The sequence below is a fragment of the Lepisosteus platostomus genome, chromosome 11 (genome assembly GCF_059453375.1).
Source record: "Lepisosteus platostomus isolate fLepPlt1 chromosome 11, fLepPlt1.hap1, whole genome shotgun sequence".
NCBI lineage: Eukaryota > Metazoa > Chordata > Actinopteri > Semionotiformes > Lepisosteidae > Lepisosteus > Lepisosteus platostomus.
The window spans coordinates 34,289,986-34,306,952 of record NC_142621.1 but is presented as its reverse complement, the minus strand read 5'-3'; the positions used below and the strand labels follow the sequence as shown (position 1 = coordinate 34,306,952).

The 16,967-nt window shown below is 40.6% G+C and overlaps 1 protein-coding gene across 4 annotated transcripts in view; it reads right to left on the bottom strand.

Annotated features, from left to right (window-relative positions):
• Positions 1 to 1,840: 1,840 nt before the first annotated feature.
• The window catches only part of mpripb (myosin phosphatase Rho interacting protein b), a 76,151-nt gene continuing 61,024 nt past the window's right edge, over positions 1,841 to 16,967 (bottom strand). For 2 of the 4 annotated variants that reach the window (XM_088599359.1, XM_088599362.1), the window contains 7 exons: positions 16,107 to 16,224; positions 13,293 to 13,452; positions 12,418 to 12,531; positions 10,187 to 10,273; positions 9,475 to 9,637; positions 8,972 to 9,057; positions 1,841 to 2,835 (listed from right to left, as the gene is read on the bottom strand). In XM_088599359.1, coding sequence (XP_088455485.1) covers positions 2,764 to 2,835; positions 8,972 to 9,057; positions 9,475 to 9,637; positions 10,187 to 10,273; positions 12,418 to 12,531; positions 13,293 to 13,452; positions 16,107 to 16,224 — 800 coding nt within the window. In that variant the 3' untranslated portion in view covers positions 1,841 to 2,763. Of the gene's footprint in view, positions 2,836 to 3,176; positions 4,440 to 5,899; positions 5,967 to 8,971; positions 9,058 to 9,474; positions 9,638 to 10,186; positions 10,274 to 12,417; positions 12,532 to 13,292; positions 13,453 to 16,106; positions 16,225 to 16,967 lie in introns of those variants that run through there. The other 2 variants (XM_088599360.1, XM_088599361.1) reach the window with 2 other exon arrangements.

Below are 16,967 nucleotides of genomic sequence, written 5' to 3'. Positions count from 1 at the left end.
AAAAGAAATTGGATGTCTCCATAAATATTGACCCCTTCAAAACCTTAAGTCTGTCTGTCTTGAGGTAGGATGACTTGTCCACAAGTCCTATTCTCAGGACTCCTATCTTTAGTTTTGTTGGACAGGCTATCAAAATGCAATTACTAAATATTTGGCCCAACAGCTGTTCTTCATAATGGACTTCGTGGTATTCTGATCTGACTGATCTGAGAGCAACATACCTGCAATGACTCACAGATTAATCCACCCAGATACCTTCCTCTATATTGGTTTTGTCCTCATAGAGGAGTCATATTGTTCACACATAAAGTCATTTTCCCCATTAATTTCAATTATACTTTTACCACATAATATATCACTTTGAACTAGTCACTCATTAAATAAAAGAGACGCCAGTTCACTCCTGTAAAGGCCAGTGTCAGAGATCTTATCTCATCACATCAGACCCTCCTCCAGTTTTCAGAGCTCACTGCTGACAGGTACAGTACAGCTGGGCATCTCCCGTCAGCTCTCATCCCCTGAAATGCAGTGCTGAGGAGATGCTTGGAATTGTATTGTCACTCTGTGCACATGAGTGACTTACTGCTGGTTTTGTCTGCTCCCAGAGGAAGATGGGCTTGAGTCCTCAATGCAGACACTACTCTTGTGTCCTTGAGCAAAGTGCTGTATTTTTACTAAGTGCCTGCTTTAGTCATTGTGGATATGTAAATGAGGACACCTGCATAAGGTTATGGAATGCAATACTGATGTATTACAGCATATTGTATTGCTCTAGAAACTGTTCAAATAAGATAAACACTATACCCTCTGCCGCGTGACACATCGAAGGGTGGGGTACTGTAACGGGATCTTTCAAAAGGAAAGGAAAACAGACAAATGTAGGCGTAAAGGTAAAATACTTTTTACAGTGCAGATAAAACCAGAAACCAACAACAGCCAAAAGCCTAAGCTTGTTGTTGTGCTTCTAACTGCACTTCATTAACAAAAAGCCTTCTTGCAAATTACATTATCCAAGCTGCTTGCCAACAACAAACCCAGACACGAGTGTCGACAGTCTCACTGCATGTCAGAAAGACACTCACATACTATCGCTTCTTTTATACAACAGAGGATCTGTTCTCTTCCTAAGATAGCAGATAATGACCAATAGCTGATAACTTGTAGCCTTCTGTTTTTTAAATGGTCACCTAACCAATTGTCACTAACCACTGGCCAGGTGACTGAGAGCAACAGGGCATCCCCCACAGATTCCTGGGGAGTGTACTTCAGGCCAGAGTTGCCATCTTACCTGAATCTGCTCATTCATTCCAAACTGATAAAGGAAACTTAATCTCTTTAGTCATGGAAAGGAAAACCCACAAAGGGACTTGATTTCGTTTTTCAAAATCCTCATGCATAATGACAAACTGCATCCAAAGAACTTCTTCAGGACAAATTATACACAGACCAGAGGTGGAAACTTAGTGGAAACTAAGGGGAAATGCATTAAGACTCAAAACAAGAGTAATGTCAGCCAAGCCATGCTGTTCAAGAAACATCTGGTTGAGATCCTTGGATTCAATAACTGCTAGAATCCAAATAATCGAGATAGGCCTTAAAGCTTTCTTTCATGTACGTCATGTAATAAGTATAAGTATAAGAATGTAATGTATTCTTATACTCCATTTCAGGGAGTCGTGTACTCGGTACCACACAACAGAAATGGGTCGGTAAGCCACACTGAGCTCATGAAAGAGTGGAACATTGTCAGACCAAGGGTGCTCAAGGGAAATGAAGTTCAAGGCCTTTTCTATCAACAGCAGAAAAGGAAAAAAAAACTACAAAGACAACACAAATCAGACATGGTGCAAAAATATTTATTGCTAATAAACCTGGAGTCAGTTGGTGTACATTTGCTTTATATTTACAAAGACAGAGCATGGGGAAATGAAACGTGAGACATAATAGTCTGAACATTTAAATAAATACAGAGGAAACTGCCACGCAACAACACTACAAAAAGAAACAAACTGAAAAATATTTGTACTCCCATACAGCTGAGCGAACCATTATGATTACATAAAGAAAATACATATATAATACCAGCCACTTCCATCCTTGTGAATTCAGCCACTGCCTTCATTGGTCCTTAAAATTCATTTTTTTTTTTAAAACTTTGTGAGATGCCAACATGCCATTTTACAAAAACCAGAACTATACAGGCTAACAGGCAGGTTAAGCCAAGCTAGGTTTTAATTTGTAAAATGATGGAGGCAAATGTTAACTTTCACTTGTTTATAAGCAAGCAAACATTTGCATTGAAATGGTCTGGGGAAAAGGATGGACACTTTTAAAATGTGTGCATAATCAACCAAACGCAACATCGCACACAGGCCTTGGAGGCTACAACATTGCTACTGTCGCTGTGAAACAATATTCAATCATTGAGCTGTGATGTTACACCTTATCACTTGGACATATTCCTTTAGCTATTTACAGATACTATGAGCAGGTTTAAAATAGTAGCTTGTACAGTAGTGTTTAGAATAAGCACGATAGATGCTCCATAAAAAACAACAAATATTTACAGAAAGATGTAGCAATGTAGTCACAGTAACTGTAGTGCATGGAATGCAGTTTTCTAGACACAAAATTAAAATATAATAACATGTTAAATATAAGACGTGTGTAACCAGTGTAGCATTGCATCTCTAGATGATTAATTACTGGGCTAAAATATATTGTCTTTCTAAACATGCAGCAAGGCTTGTGGACTTCACAACATTAAAACTCCTTGGTTTCTTTGTTGTCGAACAGGTGGAGTCTCTGCTCAGCAGTCAGACCTTCCTTGAGGCTCTAGGGGGAAAAAAAAGGAAAAAAAGCAGCTTGTCAGTGATCTGCCATTGTGTTTTAAATGAAGGACCAGTTCTCTGTTGGTTGTGCCAAAGCAGTGTTTCTTAACCCCGGTCTGCCGGGGGCTAACAGCCAGGACCTGTACATATCACCTGTGATGGTCACAGATTCCAAATCTAACATTGTTTTCTGTTCTATGCAAGGGCACTACTTTTGTTCAGTAGTGATTTTGGAGAGAAGGACAAAGGGGCACAGAATACACCGCCTCTGTTGTAGGCAGCAGGTATAAGCGTAATGCAAACTGCAGAATTCATAGCTGTATGTGAATCAGAGAACAACCCTTTGTTCAAGTTGTGGTTGGAGTGAATATCATTCTTAAAATAATCACCTGCCTACTTTTGAACAGCAAAATAAAAACTAAGAATAACGTGAAGCATGCTCAATAATTATACTCAAGTCTTTTTTAGTACAATAAGAGTTGGAAATAATAACTGAGCTATATTTAATAAATGTTATTTATTAACTAATGGGTAGTATATTGGAAAAAACAAAATTATTTTTTTAAAACAGGTTTTGGAAGCCATGTCATTCTAACAATGTATTAGCATTAAGACATAAATAGCAGCCAGTTTGAAATATTTTGTTTTTCACATGCTTGTATGCTACAATTTAGACATTAATTTGCTTTTCACTATAACCTCTAAAATCAGTTCCAACTCTACCAATTCTGCAGTACATACTGGTGTTCTGCAGTAGGCAATCCCATTAAAATCACTGCACGATTCATGTGGGTCTACTATCATGCATACAGGAACTGCCTTCTATCTGTGAGTATTACTGCCTTTGGAACTTTACACTATACAATGGAATAAGGAAATGGCTCAGTTGTAATATTGCTTCTGATTTAATGTTCTCTTCTTTATTGATGGAAACAACTGATTTGCACATGATCCTAGCATCTTTGAAGTGGATGGAATCATGCACACCACAGTTACCCAGGGAAATCTGGAGGCTAGCTGGCACATGGAAGAATGCTTCTGTAAGCGCTTTGTCTAATTGCTTCCATACCTGTGGAATAAAAGGAGCTGCGCACACCACACATATAAATACTTGCTCAGCTATAGAAGAGACTATTCACAAGACTGAGTGGCTGCCAGCATTTCACCACATCAGGTCTTGGTGAAAAGAGGGACAGCACTGCAAACAAAAAAAAAAATCAGAGCAGAGGCGTGCTCTACCCTGAAACGTAGAGGATGCCTAGCGAGAACAGCAAGCACATGCTTTTCCTACAGCCAGCTGGAGCTGGAGAACATGTTCTCTGCTAATTTCCTGCGTCGTAATCAAATGAGCAGCAGTGTTTCAGCAAAAAAAAAAAACTTTGGCTGAGGTGGGATGATTTATGAATGCACATCAGGAGCAATTTCTCAACAGTCAACAAAGATTATTCAATTTTTATCATGTCTGATTAACTAGGTTACTTTTTTAGCCCCTCCTTTCAAAATATTTTTGGCTTCTTTGACTTTTAACAACAAATAACATGTCGGCCTGGCTTATTTGTGGTAGAACAGCAGGACCTTACCTTTTCTCTCTCTCTTTTCTCATGTTTCCTAAAGAAGTAAACAATGACACTTCTAAAGCATGAGTGTTGTTCTCTTGCAGGTAGTGCAGTTAGTTAAAACTTGGGGGTGTCAGGAGGACCTGTTACCACACCAAATCCTTGTGCCCCAAAAATACACACGATTCCCCACACAGATCATCGTTTCATCTTCAACAAGGAATATTGGCTTGTTCACATTTTCTTATACTTGCGTTGAAATTTGACCAGGAACAAAATGTTTGTTTCTAATTATAACAAAGGTTTAGAATTAGAAATGGGACTCGGCGGTTTTGACCCAGCTGACCTGGTGTTGCATTTGGGATAGCGCCAAGCTTGGAATTAATTACTTGCATTTAAATAGTACTTTTCATAGAGCTTCACATATAGGAGAGGACCCACTTCATCCACCACTGAAGTGTAAGCGCGCTATACAGCAGATCTACACTACAAAGAGAGAAGTAACTTGAATTAAGTTGAATTTAAGGTGGGACTTTAGGGAGGCCGAATTGTGCAGAGTGAATTTTAGCCAGGTCACCAAGATTAACTCTCTTGTGTTCTAGCACAGTACATTGTTGAAGACTCGAAGATGTCTACTCGGGGAATGCAAAGGAAGGAAGCACAGAGAAACACCTGAAAAAGGTTAAATGGTGCCCCAACTGCCTGAACCCTCAGGAAACTACAAGGAAAACCCCTTGCTGAAGATAAAAACGCAGTACTGGAATAAGATGCCTTCAATGGCATGCAGCCTCTTTTAAAGACATAGGAGGGATTTTCAGTGGACTGTACCTTACTTACATAATATCTCTATTAACTGCATGATCAGATCTGCTAATCCTTCTGCCCATGAGGAGTAAATTGAGATTATGTTAATATAAATTACCATTCCTAAAAATGCATGAGTGTGCATTTGTTGTGGGAAGACATAATTCTTACATGTTATCTACATGTAAAAAAATTCTATGTTTACTATCATCTAGCTCCTCTGATTAACTTTAAAAATATTCAGCTGATTCCCAAATGATCTAAACCAGGGGGTGTTCAGTCCTAGTCCTGGAGGGCTGGTGTATCTGCAGGTTTACCAGATTTCTTTAAAACAGCAGTACTGCCAGAGCAAGGGGAACTGCTAAAATTGTCCAGTGGAGTTACAGTTACCAGCTGGTTTAGTTTAGTTAAGTGCAGAGTTCGACTGAAAACGCGCAGACTTGTGGTTCTAGCCCTCTAGGACTGGGAATTGGATACTCCTGATCTAAATCAGCCAGGGTGATGATTTAGGTGTTCATTTTGGCGGTTGTTATAAAAAAAACATATTCCAGCCCATTTCGAAACTGAACTGTTATCTCCATGACGTTTGTGGATGACAAAAAGAAAGAGAAGAAAGCCAGCAGCTTTTGGGGGAAGCAAAGTACACACTTTAGAAGCAAGGGAAAGCGTGGATCGTCCAACAGCAATGTGTCTGCACAGGGGCTTTACCTAAAGAAGGTGTCATTAGGGTCTTCAGGCGGCTTTAGCTATCCCAGGGCATGTCACGACTCACAGACTGAAGACAGAGGGAGGAAACGTACCAATGCGTGTTAAGAATCAAGGCAAACAGCCGCACTGGGAACAAACAGGCTTCATTGCATTTAACAAGCTTGAGCTAAGTAGTTTCTGTAAAATCTACACACAAATGTAATGACTATGAACTGAAAACGATGCAGTTTTGAAGCATAGTCACATGTCTTCACTAGCACCAACCAAACGTTCTTCCCATCTTATGGTTATATGAAACCAAATCAATACATTCTGATCAACACCAAATAATTATGCTTTATCTTACAGACTGTACTAGCCTATTGATCATTATTTGGCAATTTCTTTAGAAATGTAAGTCCCAATATCCTCAAATGTATGCCTCTTAGTTAATATTCATGGGTCTTTGTGTTACTGTAAGTCATTTTGATCAACATAAAATGCAAAAATGTTCATGGCATGAGCTGAGGTAAGCTGCTTTATGGATACTAAGTAGTATTACAATGTGGAAAACAAAGGATAGTAACTGAATAATTAATGGGTTCTGAACTTCAGTGCAAAGAATGTAGCTTTAAATGTAACATCTGACAACCACGAATCTGATGCTGGTGTTTTGCAGCCCTCCAAGTTTAAGATACAGCAAACGTCAAGCCCGAGCTACGATTTTCGCTTGCAGGGAAAGCTTATAGGAACAAATGATCCTGCTTAAGTGATTAAAATAGTGTATTCCATAAGTTTTCTCCTCAGAAAATGAGAAAGCTGGATAATTTGTGCAGATGTCACATCTAGTCTCGGCGGGAGAACATTTATCTACAGCCCAAGACTTCAGCATGCCATCAGAAATTACAGGTGAAGGCTTGGAATGTTGCAGGGCCATTTACTACTACAGTATGACAATGCTTTGCTGTTGTTTTCCCAAACTCAGTGCACATTCTCCTCTGCTATGCTTGGTATGGCAGTGTAGCCTATAATGTCAGAGGAAGTCTGTGAGGAAACAAGACATTTCATGAGTTACCTTGCAGGATTCTTGGATGTTCAGCCCATCAAGGCAAACAAGATACTGTATTTAAGGTAGAGTACTGATTATGTTCAGGAACATAGTCATTACTCAAATGAGAGATTCCCAGGTAGAAAAGCTAGCTCAATTACGGTTTTTAAGAAAGGTCTGTTAACAGCTATGTGGAATTTTATATAGAAAAGGGAGACATTTCTTTACGCAAATGGTTGGGGGAGTTTCTCGCCAGAAACAGCTGGATGAGATCCTCAGCTCAGTGTTATCTACTAGCAAGCAAATATGCTACAGGGGCCAAATGGCCACCTCTCCCCTTTAAACTGGACTTGATAATATTAAGTTATATTTTGAAAAACGTAGTCAACGCAGTTAAAAAATGTAAAGGACTGATGCATTACAATATATCAGTCCGCAAAAATTTGCTCCAAACTTGATATACTGTAGTGATTTTAGTATCTGTTATAAGATGTACTACTTCTAACAGGGAATGTTTAGAAATTAGTCTTAAGGCCAACACCAAAAATGCTCCTTTTTTTCTTGTTGATATACGTTTTGGTAACGTCCCAAATACAGCTCATAAAAAGTTTTTGTTTAGTCAGAAAAGAGTCACCATTTGGCCCAAATGGAAGTAAGCTCTCACATAAATAAAAATACATACAGTAGATGCATATTTGTTTTTCCTCATGGAACAGAATGACTATAGCAAGAATGAAGGTGTACCAGTTTTAAGAGTTTCCAACGGGTGACTAAGGTAAGGATTTTGCATTGGCCTCACTAATATCTGTACCTACAGTATGCTGTCTTTTGAAAAGCACACTTCCACAGCAATGAAGAACAGCAGAATAGTGAAGGTACTCAAGAGTGGTGATGTAGGCTTTCACTCACCTGTGCTGCCTCCATCTTCCTATAACCTGTGCTAATTGTGTGGGCTCGGAGTTATAATTTATCTGCTAGATTTCTGTTCAGCTTAATTGAACTACTAGAACAGATTTAAAAGGTTAGTCTGCTTTTAAATCATTTTCAATATTATCTTCATCATATCCCCAAAAATGTAGATATTGAACATATTTTACAGTTATCGTAGTGCATAATCTTGCAAGACGTTTAAGAGAGCTGGTTCATGAAAAAGATAAAACAAACATCCTAAACTCAAGGAGGTCCTGTAAGTATGTTTAACTGAAGTAAACTGAAGTAAACCTCGAGAAAATCAAAGCAGTATGTCAGAAAAATGGCAAGAGTATTAAATTGTTCTTTAAGACTACAAACGGCAAAGAATTAGAAATCATCATCTGCAATCTCCAATCTGTTGGGACTAAAAGCCTCCAGGATAGGGTGCTCCCTGTGTGTGAAACTCATTCTCTCCGACATTGAGAAAGCTGAAACTCTGAGGCTAAAATCAAAATTGATCCACCTGGTTGGCCTTTGACATAACCTAGTAACTGGAGTATATAGCATGTATGAGCTCTGCATGCTTATTCTTAATTCTTTAAAGATCTCTAGGGATTTCGGGGCACATGAAAGGTGCAATTAAAATTCTATTCGCATTTCAATATAATAAAAAGGAGACGCAAAGCCAGGAATTTCTCTAGATGCACAGTGGTCACACCTATACACACAAAGGCTACAAATTTGCAAGATTCTATGCTGTTCTCAGTTTGAGCATTACTGAATGACTAAGATCTCATGTGTTAACATTCAGCAGCCTGGCACAGTTCAATGCTACAGAGCGGATCTGGAGTGTACAGCCCTCACTGGGTGATCTGGAGTGTGTAGCCCTCACTGGGAGATCTGAAGTGCAGCCCTGGTGATACACTATGGATTGGTATGCTGTAGCTTTCAGTAGGCTATCAAAGGTTCTCTTTGCCTGCCTTCTGTGCAGTTAGACACCTCTTACAAAAGAAAATAATACTGTTACTGTTATGAATGCCTAATTCAGTGGAAAACAAAACTCTGACCACTTTTTATTAAACTCATTCATTAAAAAAGCTGAAAAATACAATCCTTTCATGGCAAATGCTTACCTTTGACCTCAGTGTCCGTTCTGACCGCTTAGCAGCTGCGGCAGCCATCTTGAGAATGTCCGGGTTACTTTTTGACTTCATGATATCTAAGGAGAAAGCCCAACTAAATCAGACACTGCTGAGAAAAATACAATCTGAGATAATGATGAGATCATCAAGTTTAAAAAGGTGAACACTAATTACCAATACAAAGATTACAGAAGCTTTATCACATATCTAGTATTATGAGATATGAAGGCTGTGAATCCGGCAAAAATGTCAAATGTATCTCAAATGTATACAAGTAAAAGGAATTTTCAAATTAAGTAATTGGGATGCAGGGAACAGTTTAAATCGAAACTTTACCCCTGCAAACTAGAAAGCTGGAGTGGTAAGGTTTGGCTTAAAGTTTGACAAATTTACACAGCAGTGGACAATAAAGTATCTATCCAACCACAGGCTCCTTTCTTTAGGAAGAGCTACCACTACTTGTTACTACCACCAGGCGGCGCTCCTAACCCTACCATAGCCACTGCGCTCCGTGTCCTCCAAGGAGGGCTCGCCCAGGGCCTCGTGGGCCTGTTGCAGCTGGTCCCGGAGCCGCCCGATGTCCCTCTCCGCCTTGGCCTTCACAATACTGAGCTCCGTGTAGATGTCTTTGTACTTATCGGTGGCGTACTTCTTATCCTTGGAAGAGGAGGGAGAAAATTCAACAATGCTTGAAAAGGCAGGAGAATTACCTTTCCATTTTAATTTTGAGCTTTTATTAACTAGCATGTCAACAGACACAATGAACAATGAACAGCACTGTGAAGAGCTTCTAACCCATTCTAGCAATCACTGGTCTTTCCCCAGGTAATTGTTTTTTTGTCAAGATTAATTTCGGTACCTTGATACCTAACAACACAGTACCATGAAAAGACTAAGTACTGTATATATATATCTCTACTGTAAGATTAAATTTTTCCATTGTGGTGTCGACAAACTAAAAGCCTTCATGTAATTGGATAAGCAGATTTGTGATTTCTCTTTACTGATGGACTGGAGAGAATTGTATTTCCATTGATCCCTCCAGCTTTATTTAAGGAGATAACTGCTTGAAGGATGCTAGCTTGCTGATCCTGCACACCCACAAGAGAAGGCATCAGGGAGCAGCAGAGACAAGAGCTGCCACAGCAGACTCAGAATAAACATGTCCACCGCACGCACAATCTATTCCTTTTTGCGGGTACTCACTCTCTGTGCTGTCTGTAGCTCATCCTTGAGGGAGTTGATCTCCTGCTTCAGGTATTGGACTTCAGATTCCTTTACCCGCAGCATGACCTGAAAAAGAAAACCAAGGAAAGAAGAAAATAAAAGAAAAACAAAGTCATAATTATTTTTTCATGCAACGGTGGGGTGAAATGTATTTGTTGGGTATTTGTACCGAATGGATTTCAACAAATGTGACGGGTCTATAGCGGTGTATTTTTGAAAAAAAGGGATGGTCTCAGGTGAAAGGGGAATAAGAGACAACTGTTCACATCTTTTAATAATAAACATGCCTGAGGTTACATTTCTGTTACGTCCCAGTGTGTGGTCTGTGTGTGTTTTTTTTGTTATGTTCCACACTGCACCAACCAACAAAGACGAAGCACACACTGGGACGTAACAATTAGAGCTGTTGGCTCACAGTGCCAGTGTCCTGGGTTTGCTTCCTGACCAGACCTCTATGTGGAGTTTGCATGTTCTCCCCGAGTTCACACAGGTTTTGACTGGGTGCTCAAGCTTCCTCCCATCCCCCCCAAAATGTTCGCAACATTTGATTGGTCATTTTACTTTGCTCCTGGACCAGCAATGCACTGGATGTAACATGCAGGACAAGAGCTGTAATGTGTCCTCAGTCTTCACTGTCTTGATGGCTCTCGTGGCGTCTGGAATACGCTCTGGTGTGCCAAACCTCTCACCAGGATACATGATATTCTGACAAATGGGTTGAGATGAGTTCAATTACTGGGGTGTTATGTGTGTGGAGTTTGTATGTTCTTCCCAGATTTGCATGGGTTTCCTCTGGTTTTCCAGTTTCCTTACACATTCCAGAGGCATACTGATAGGGTAACCGTCTTTTGGGAACCCTGGCCCTGCTGTGAGTGTATGCGTGTCTGTGCGTGCCGCCTATATGACTGGTGTCCTGTCCTGGGTGTAGCCCGCCTTGTGCCTGCTTCTCTGGCTCCCCCGACAGAGACCCTGAATGGGAAGAAGCAGTTAGAAAATGGATGGACGGTTGAATAGAACAAAGGCTGACACAAACACAGGGAAGTGGATCTGTGTTCACTGAGGCAGTCTCCGAGAGCCACACGCAGGTCTCACAACACTGATAAAGGCTGACATCTAGTGGCTGGTTTCTAGGAACCAGACAAGAACCTCTTAAAACCTCCTGTCCTTTCAAATACTTCTGCAACTGCTGTGCTTAAATAAAGAACTTTGTTTCTATATGTATTTTGTGTATTCTATATGTAAAAATGACTAAAACATAGCTACTGCAGTAGAGTACATATCAAATCCTAACATTCTCGTATACCCATCAGCGTGAAACACATTAGACAGTCCTACATTTATCCCCCAATGGGTTTTTTGAACATAAACCGATAGATTTAGGAAGAAAAATACTAAACACTTTCAAAAACACCCTGGATTTGTTTGTGTAAAGCCTGCTTTTATACACAATCATTCCTGTGTTTCCTGCCTGTGTGTTTCTGAAAACATTAGCCAGTTCTGGGGAGGGCTGCTCAGTTGTGGCTGTGATTCAGGAACTCCACTAAGACAGTGCTCAATAACATGTTCAGTCTGACACACTTAGCTGGGCTGAGCAGAGGGAGATTTGTCATCCACAGTTTTCTTTTCCTTTTCAGCCAGAACAGCCAATTGTGTTTTTCAGGTCTGGGCCGACTCCTCCCACCCGCCGGTCTTTGAGACACTTGCCTCTTAACAAGTCACATAGGTTCAGTGTCGACAGGATTAGCAGCACATTCCTCACTCACAGCACTGCATGCCTGCAAGTGCCCAGGAGGTCTCGGGGGTGGCTGTGTGACAGATCCCAAATCCATGGCTGATGAATCCTGCCCTACCCCTTGGCGGGGCTCACCCAAGTTTGCGCCACCGCAGAGGAAAGCGTAGTCACAGTCAGCTTGCGACACAACCCAGGCTCGAACCCACAATCACAGAGCTCTGCCTGTGCTCGGGCTTGAGCCAACCCACACTGTTCTGAGTGCACTTCCTGCTCTCCAGGAAATAACAGCAAGCAGTGTGCTGGCTTTTTGGGATTTAAACTGAAATAATTGTAAAACAGTGTGATCAAGCTACCCTGAAATAAAAATAGATTATGTTTAATTGTATATTAAAAAAAAGACTGAAATTGACTGAATTCAATTCTGGCACAAACAGACAGCAGTGTGTTCAGATGTGCAGGAAAGCAGAATGCCTCTCACCTCCAGCTCGTACACCTCCTTGCCGTGTATAAGCGTACAGCTGTCGCCGCCGTCCTCGCTGGTCACCATCGACCTCAGCTTGGTTATCTCCGCTGCCAGGCGATTATTCAGCTCCTGCAACATCCGACGTTTTATTTTAAACCCCAGGAAACCTCCGGAAAGAACTGTGCACTTCGGTAGAGTTTTTCCATGTTATTCTGTGTTTTTTCCACTCGTGGGCAGGGGCTGAGCAGAGAGGCCGCCTGCAGTTGTGCCTGTCGGCCAGTAGCACACACTGATCTACTCATTAATGTTCTAACAGATTCTAACCCAATTCTATTATTTGATTAAACCTAAGAATTGGTGATCAATGGGTCTTAATTTTATTCCTTTGCAAGAAGGAGCCTTTCATTGCACAGAAGAAGGCTCTAGTCTGAGTACAAATGCCAATCTCTCTGTTTTAGAAAAAGCCATTAATGCAATCTGTTTTGTCTTGACTTCTCTTATATGACTATTATATTTGGAATAAAAACATGGCGACACCAACTGAATGTTTTCATCAAATGGGCACTGTGCAAATAAAAGCAAAACCAGCTCTTCAAACTGAGACATTACCTAGGATAGGAAACCACAGATGAGAAAATGAGGGTGAACTGCAGATGTAAAGGCAGGCACAGCTATCAGAAATGAAAAAGTTAGACACAAAAACTTCACAGTAAGGGACAAAAGGGAATGAGGCCTGCCAGATAGCTGAAGGAAAACTATTAACTAGAATTATCATGAGAAAGGTCTGTTTGGCCCAATATGTGTTCTTGCCGATTTTTCAAGTGTTCCGGGAGGCTTTAAACAGAGAATATCATGACTGTGTCCACAGCAGTCTCCAGAGCAATGCATACCTGATTGTGTGCGTTTAGCTCCTGGTTCTCCCGCTGGCACTGTCTCAGGGCCTGGCGCTCGGCCTCTAAGGCCTGGGCAAGATGGGCATTCTCCAGGCACTTCTGGGAATACTGCTCTGACAGGACCTCAATCTCTCGCTGGAAAGATGCCAACTCCTCCCTGGAAGCCAAGAACAGAGAGCACTTATATAGCCCTTGTGTTAAACGTAAAAAAATGAACATATAGAAGGTTCTGAATATTGCAATAATCATAATGTTGTAGGATTATTAAAAATGAATGCTGTGGTTTTACTTCAAAACACAAAACACTGTTCTTTAGGCTTAAAATGAAATTCAACTGTCCAAACATGGTTCAGCCATACACTATAGATTCTACCAGTTACACTTAAAGTTGTTAAAATGTGGTATTATTTCTGTTAACAGTCATCATGCTGCAATCAACATTAATGGTTTAATAGCCGATTAATGGTTTTGAGAAGGAAGAAAGCTGTTGAGGAACAGCCGGCAAAGAGTAGGAAAAAGAATTTGAGAGAGGGTAGTGGATTTCTTTCAGCTCTTAACACTCATCTGCTTCACACTGAGAGTGCAGAATACTTGCACATTTAAAGGTGATGTAACTGGAGAGTCAGAGGCCTGGTTTCACAAGACTCCCTCATATTTTATGGGGCACATTGAGGAAGATGCTACAATCACAACATACAGTGGTTACAGATTCCAGCGGACACCGAACAAAAGGTGAGAAAAATTCAGACTTAATCATCTTCTGTACAGAATTAACAACTCCCTCATGAAGTACTGGGCAACACAAGCAATGTCAGGGGCCAAACCTGTGTCCCAACATGCCCCTAGGCTCACTAGACACCCTTAAACACGATACTTAAAAGGAAATTTAGGAAAAAAACAGCTGTCCCACTTTCAATGCTCGATGGGTGCAATGATTTGATAACTTTGCTATTGTTAGCACCTTTGACATTTTTCATATCTTTGACATCCATCTGAGAGGAATCTTACCACTGATCTACAGAAAAACCGCCTCATCCATTCAACTTCACAGTCACGTTGCTAAAATGGTCTTACAGCCCCTGGGTGTCTCCTTTTCAGTGCATTATTCAACTACTAATGAGGAGCAGAGTTCAGACACCTTGGCTAGACAGTGCTAGAGCCAAGAGTGTTGTTTCAGCATGAAACTCTGGCTTTGCACTATCAGGGCAGTCAAGTGCACCCATGAGCTCTAGTTTATTAAAACTGGCGCTACAAAAACAGTTAACACTCAATCACCAGGTTCGTCCTTTTGCCTGAATCCTCTCATTCAATCTGACTTCAACTCCACAAAGTATCTAGCAGAAGTTTCCTCTGACATTTTACGATAACAATGATAATGAGATTTGGCTACAATACCCCCGTTCTCACCAGGTGCAGCCAGAATTCAGGCCCACGTCTGGCCCACTCCCTGAGGCCACTCAGCTTTACTTCCATAATTTGACCACCAGGTCAGTTTATGCACATGTAAAATATGACTCGTACATGGGATTAAGTTGCAAGACAGGCATCTGTGCCCATCACTGCTGAAAGACCAAGATGCACTTCAGTAACAGATACCTCCTCACGTTCAGATCCTGGGTGCTAATCTACTTCAACCCTGCAGCTCCAGATGGAAAAATCATGCAGTAATTGTTATAAAATACTACCATATGGAAATAAAAATTTAGGCTCCCAGGCCTGTATTTATAAATTTTCTTACTTGAAGCACTCTTAAATGCTTACCACTCCATCGAGTTAAGTGATTACCTTAATTTAGCATTCATAAACTTTTCAAAATCACTGCTTAGCTTTTATATGTATCTTGCTCGGAAACCTGCTTAGTTGGACACAGTACTGTATGGCTGTACTGTCATTTGATATGTTGCTAGGATACCATAGAAGCTCTGGGAAAAAGAGAAGACGAAAAATAAACTAAAAGTTTCTTGGAACAAAAGGAAATAAGAATTTTGTTCCTGGGCAAAAAATTGTGTTGATTTACTTATGATTACCAGATGTCTTGGTAACTTACATCTTATTTTTGTTGAAACGGGAAACAATAGTAGAAAATTCCAGTGTTTCTATGCATCCTCTCTTGACTTTGAGATACGTCAAAAATATCCTTCAGTACATGACAGAACATGTTCAGAGCAGTTGGATGTAATATTCACTGCTTCTGTTAAGCTGCTGAAATAACTACATTTGTCTCCAGGAATACACTAGTAAAAGAACGATAGTAGATTCATTTATGAAATAATAGTCTGATTTGTCAAACAATTCAAGGTTTCAATTTCAAAGTATTCAAACTTCAAACTACTCAAAATGAGACCTTGGAAACTACAGCATAAGTGACCTGATCAGACATAAAAAGCCACACACATTTACTTGAATGATCTTGACCATAGGCAGCACAGTGCCACAGTGGTTAGCATTGCTGGGGCCCTGGTTCAATTTCTGGGGTGCTATTTGCATGCAGTTTGTATGTTCACTCTTTGCACGGGTTTACTACAGGTGTTCCAGTTCCCTCCCATAGTCCAAAGACATACTTGTCGGTTAGTTGCTTTCTGGAAAACTGGCCATGATGTTAGTGTGTGCGTGTGTGTCTGCCCTGTGATGGACAGGGTGTATCCTGCCTTGTGACCGTTGCTTGTCGAGATACGCTCATCACGAGCAATTAAGAGAATAATCTCTACTTTTATATGAAATAGGAATTCAGTGCCGCAATCATGAGACTTAGGGAATTGAGCTTGAAATGACTATACAAGTCTGCACGATGAAATTACTGAAGATACTTACTCGTGCTGTAGGCGGATCTCTTCGATGTCGGCATTTTCTGTGTTGCTGTTGGCTTTACGTGCTTTATCTAACTCTCTCTCAAGCTCAGTGCGGTGTGCGTTTTTCATTGCTTCGATTGCTGTAATGGAAAAGAGAAAACAGCTTGCTGAGAATGGCAACCACCTGTTGGTTTAGGATACTCTCGGGGTTCATGCATTCATGTATTGCCAAGGCCTTTAAAGAGGTACATTACCCCACAGGGCAAGAATGTCCCCGATAAAGGTGCTTCCCATGAAATAGACTAGAGGTTTGACTTAATAGACATTCTTCAAACCCCTGGAACTATTTATTGTTGCACTGTTTGAAGATGACTAGTTTTATTTTATTCCTTGAAACACAGTGTTCAAATCAAGATGAGATACAAATACCCTGAACTTCAAGTTAATCAGATTTAAGAGAATGTACCCACTTAACCAGCTCTTTTTAAGATCTCAATACACAGTGGGTATTACTGTGGGGCTAGAAAAACAATATTACCAGAGCAGTTTAAAATGCTAATTTTAGAATGACATTGCCAGAGATGGTAAACACTGAAAACCAAAGAACAGGTAAAATTACATCAATTATTGATTCATTAGCCCTTTGTGGTGAGGAAAAAGAGGGATACACCTGCGCAGAGAGAAGAAAGGGATTCTAAATACCATCTAGATGTCAGATGTTACCCATGGGCCATAATCAGCCACAGATTTGTCTGTAGTTAAAAGCCATTTTCATTTCCTTGCACAGCTCTCACTTTGACAGCCAGTTCACATGAAAATCACAGGACAATCGCTCTAATCAATCATCTGTAACTATTACTTGGCCACAGGGTCATGTTTGCAG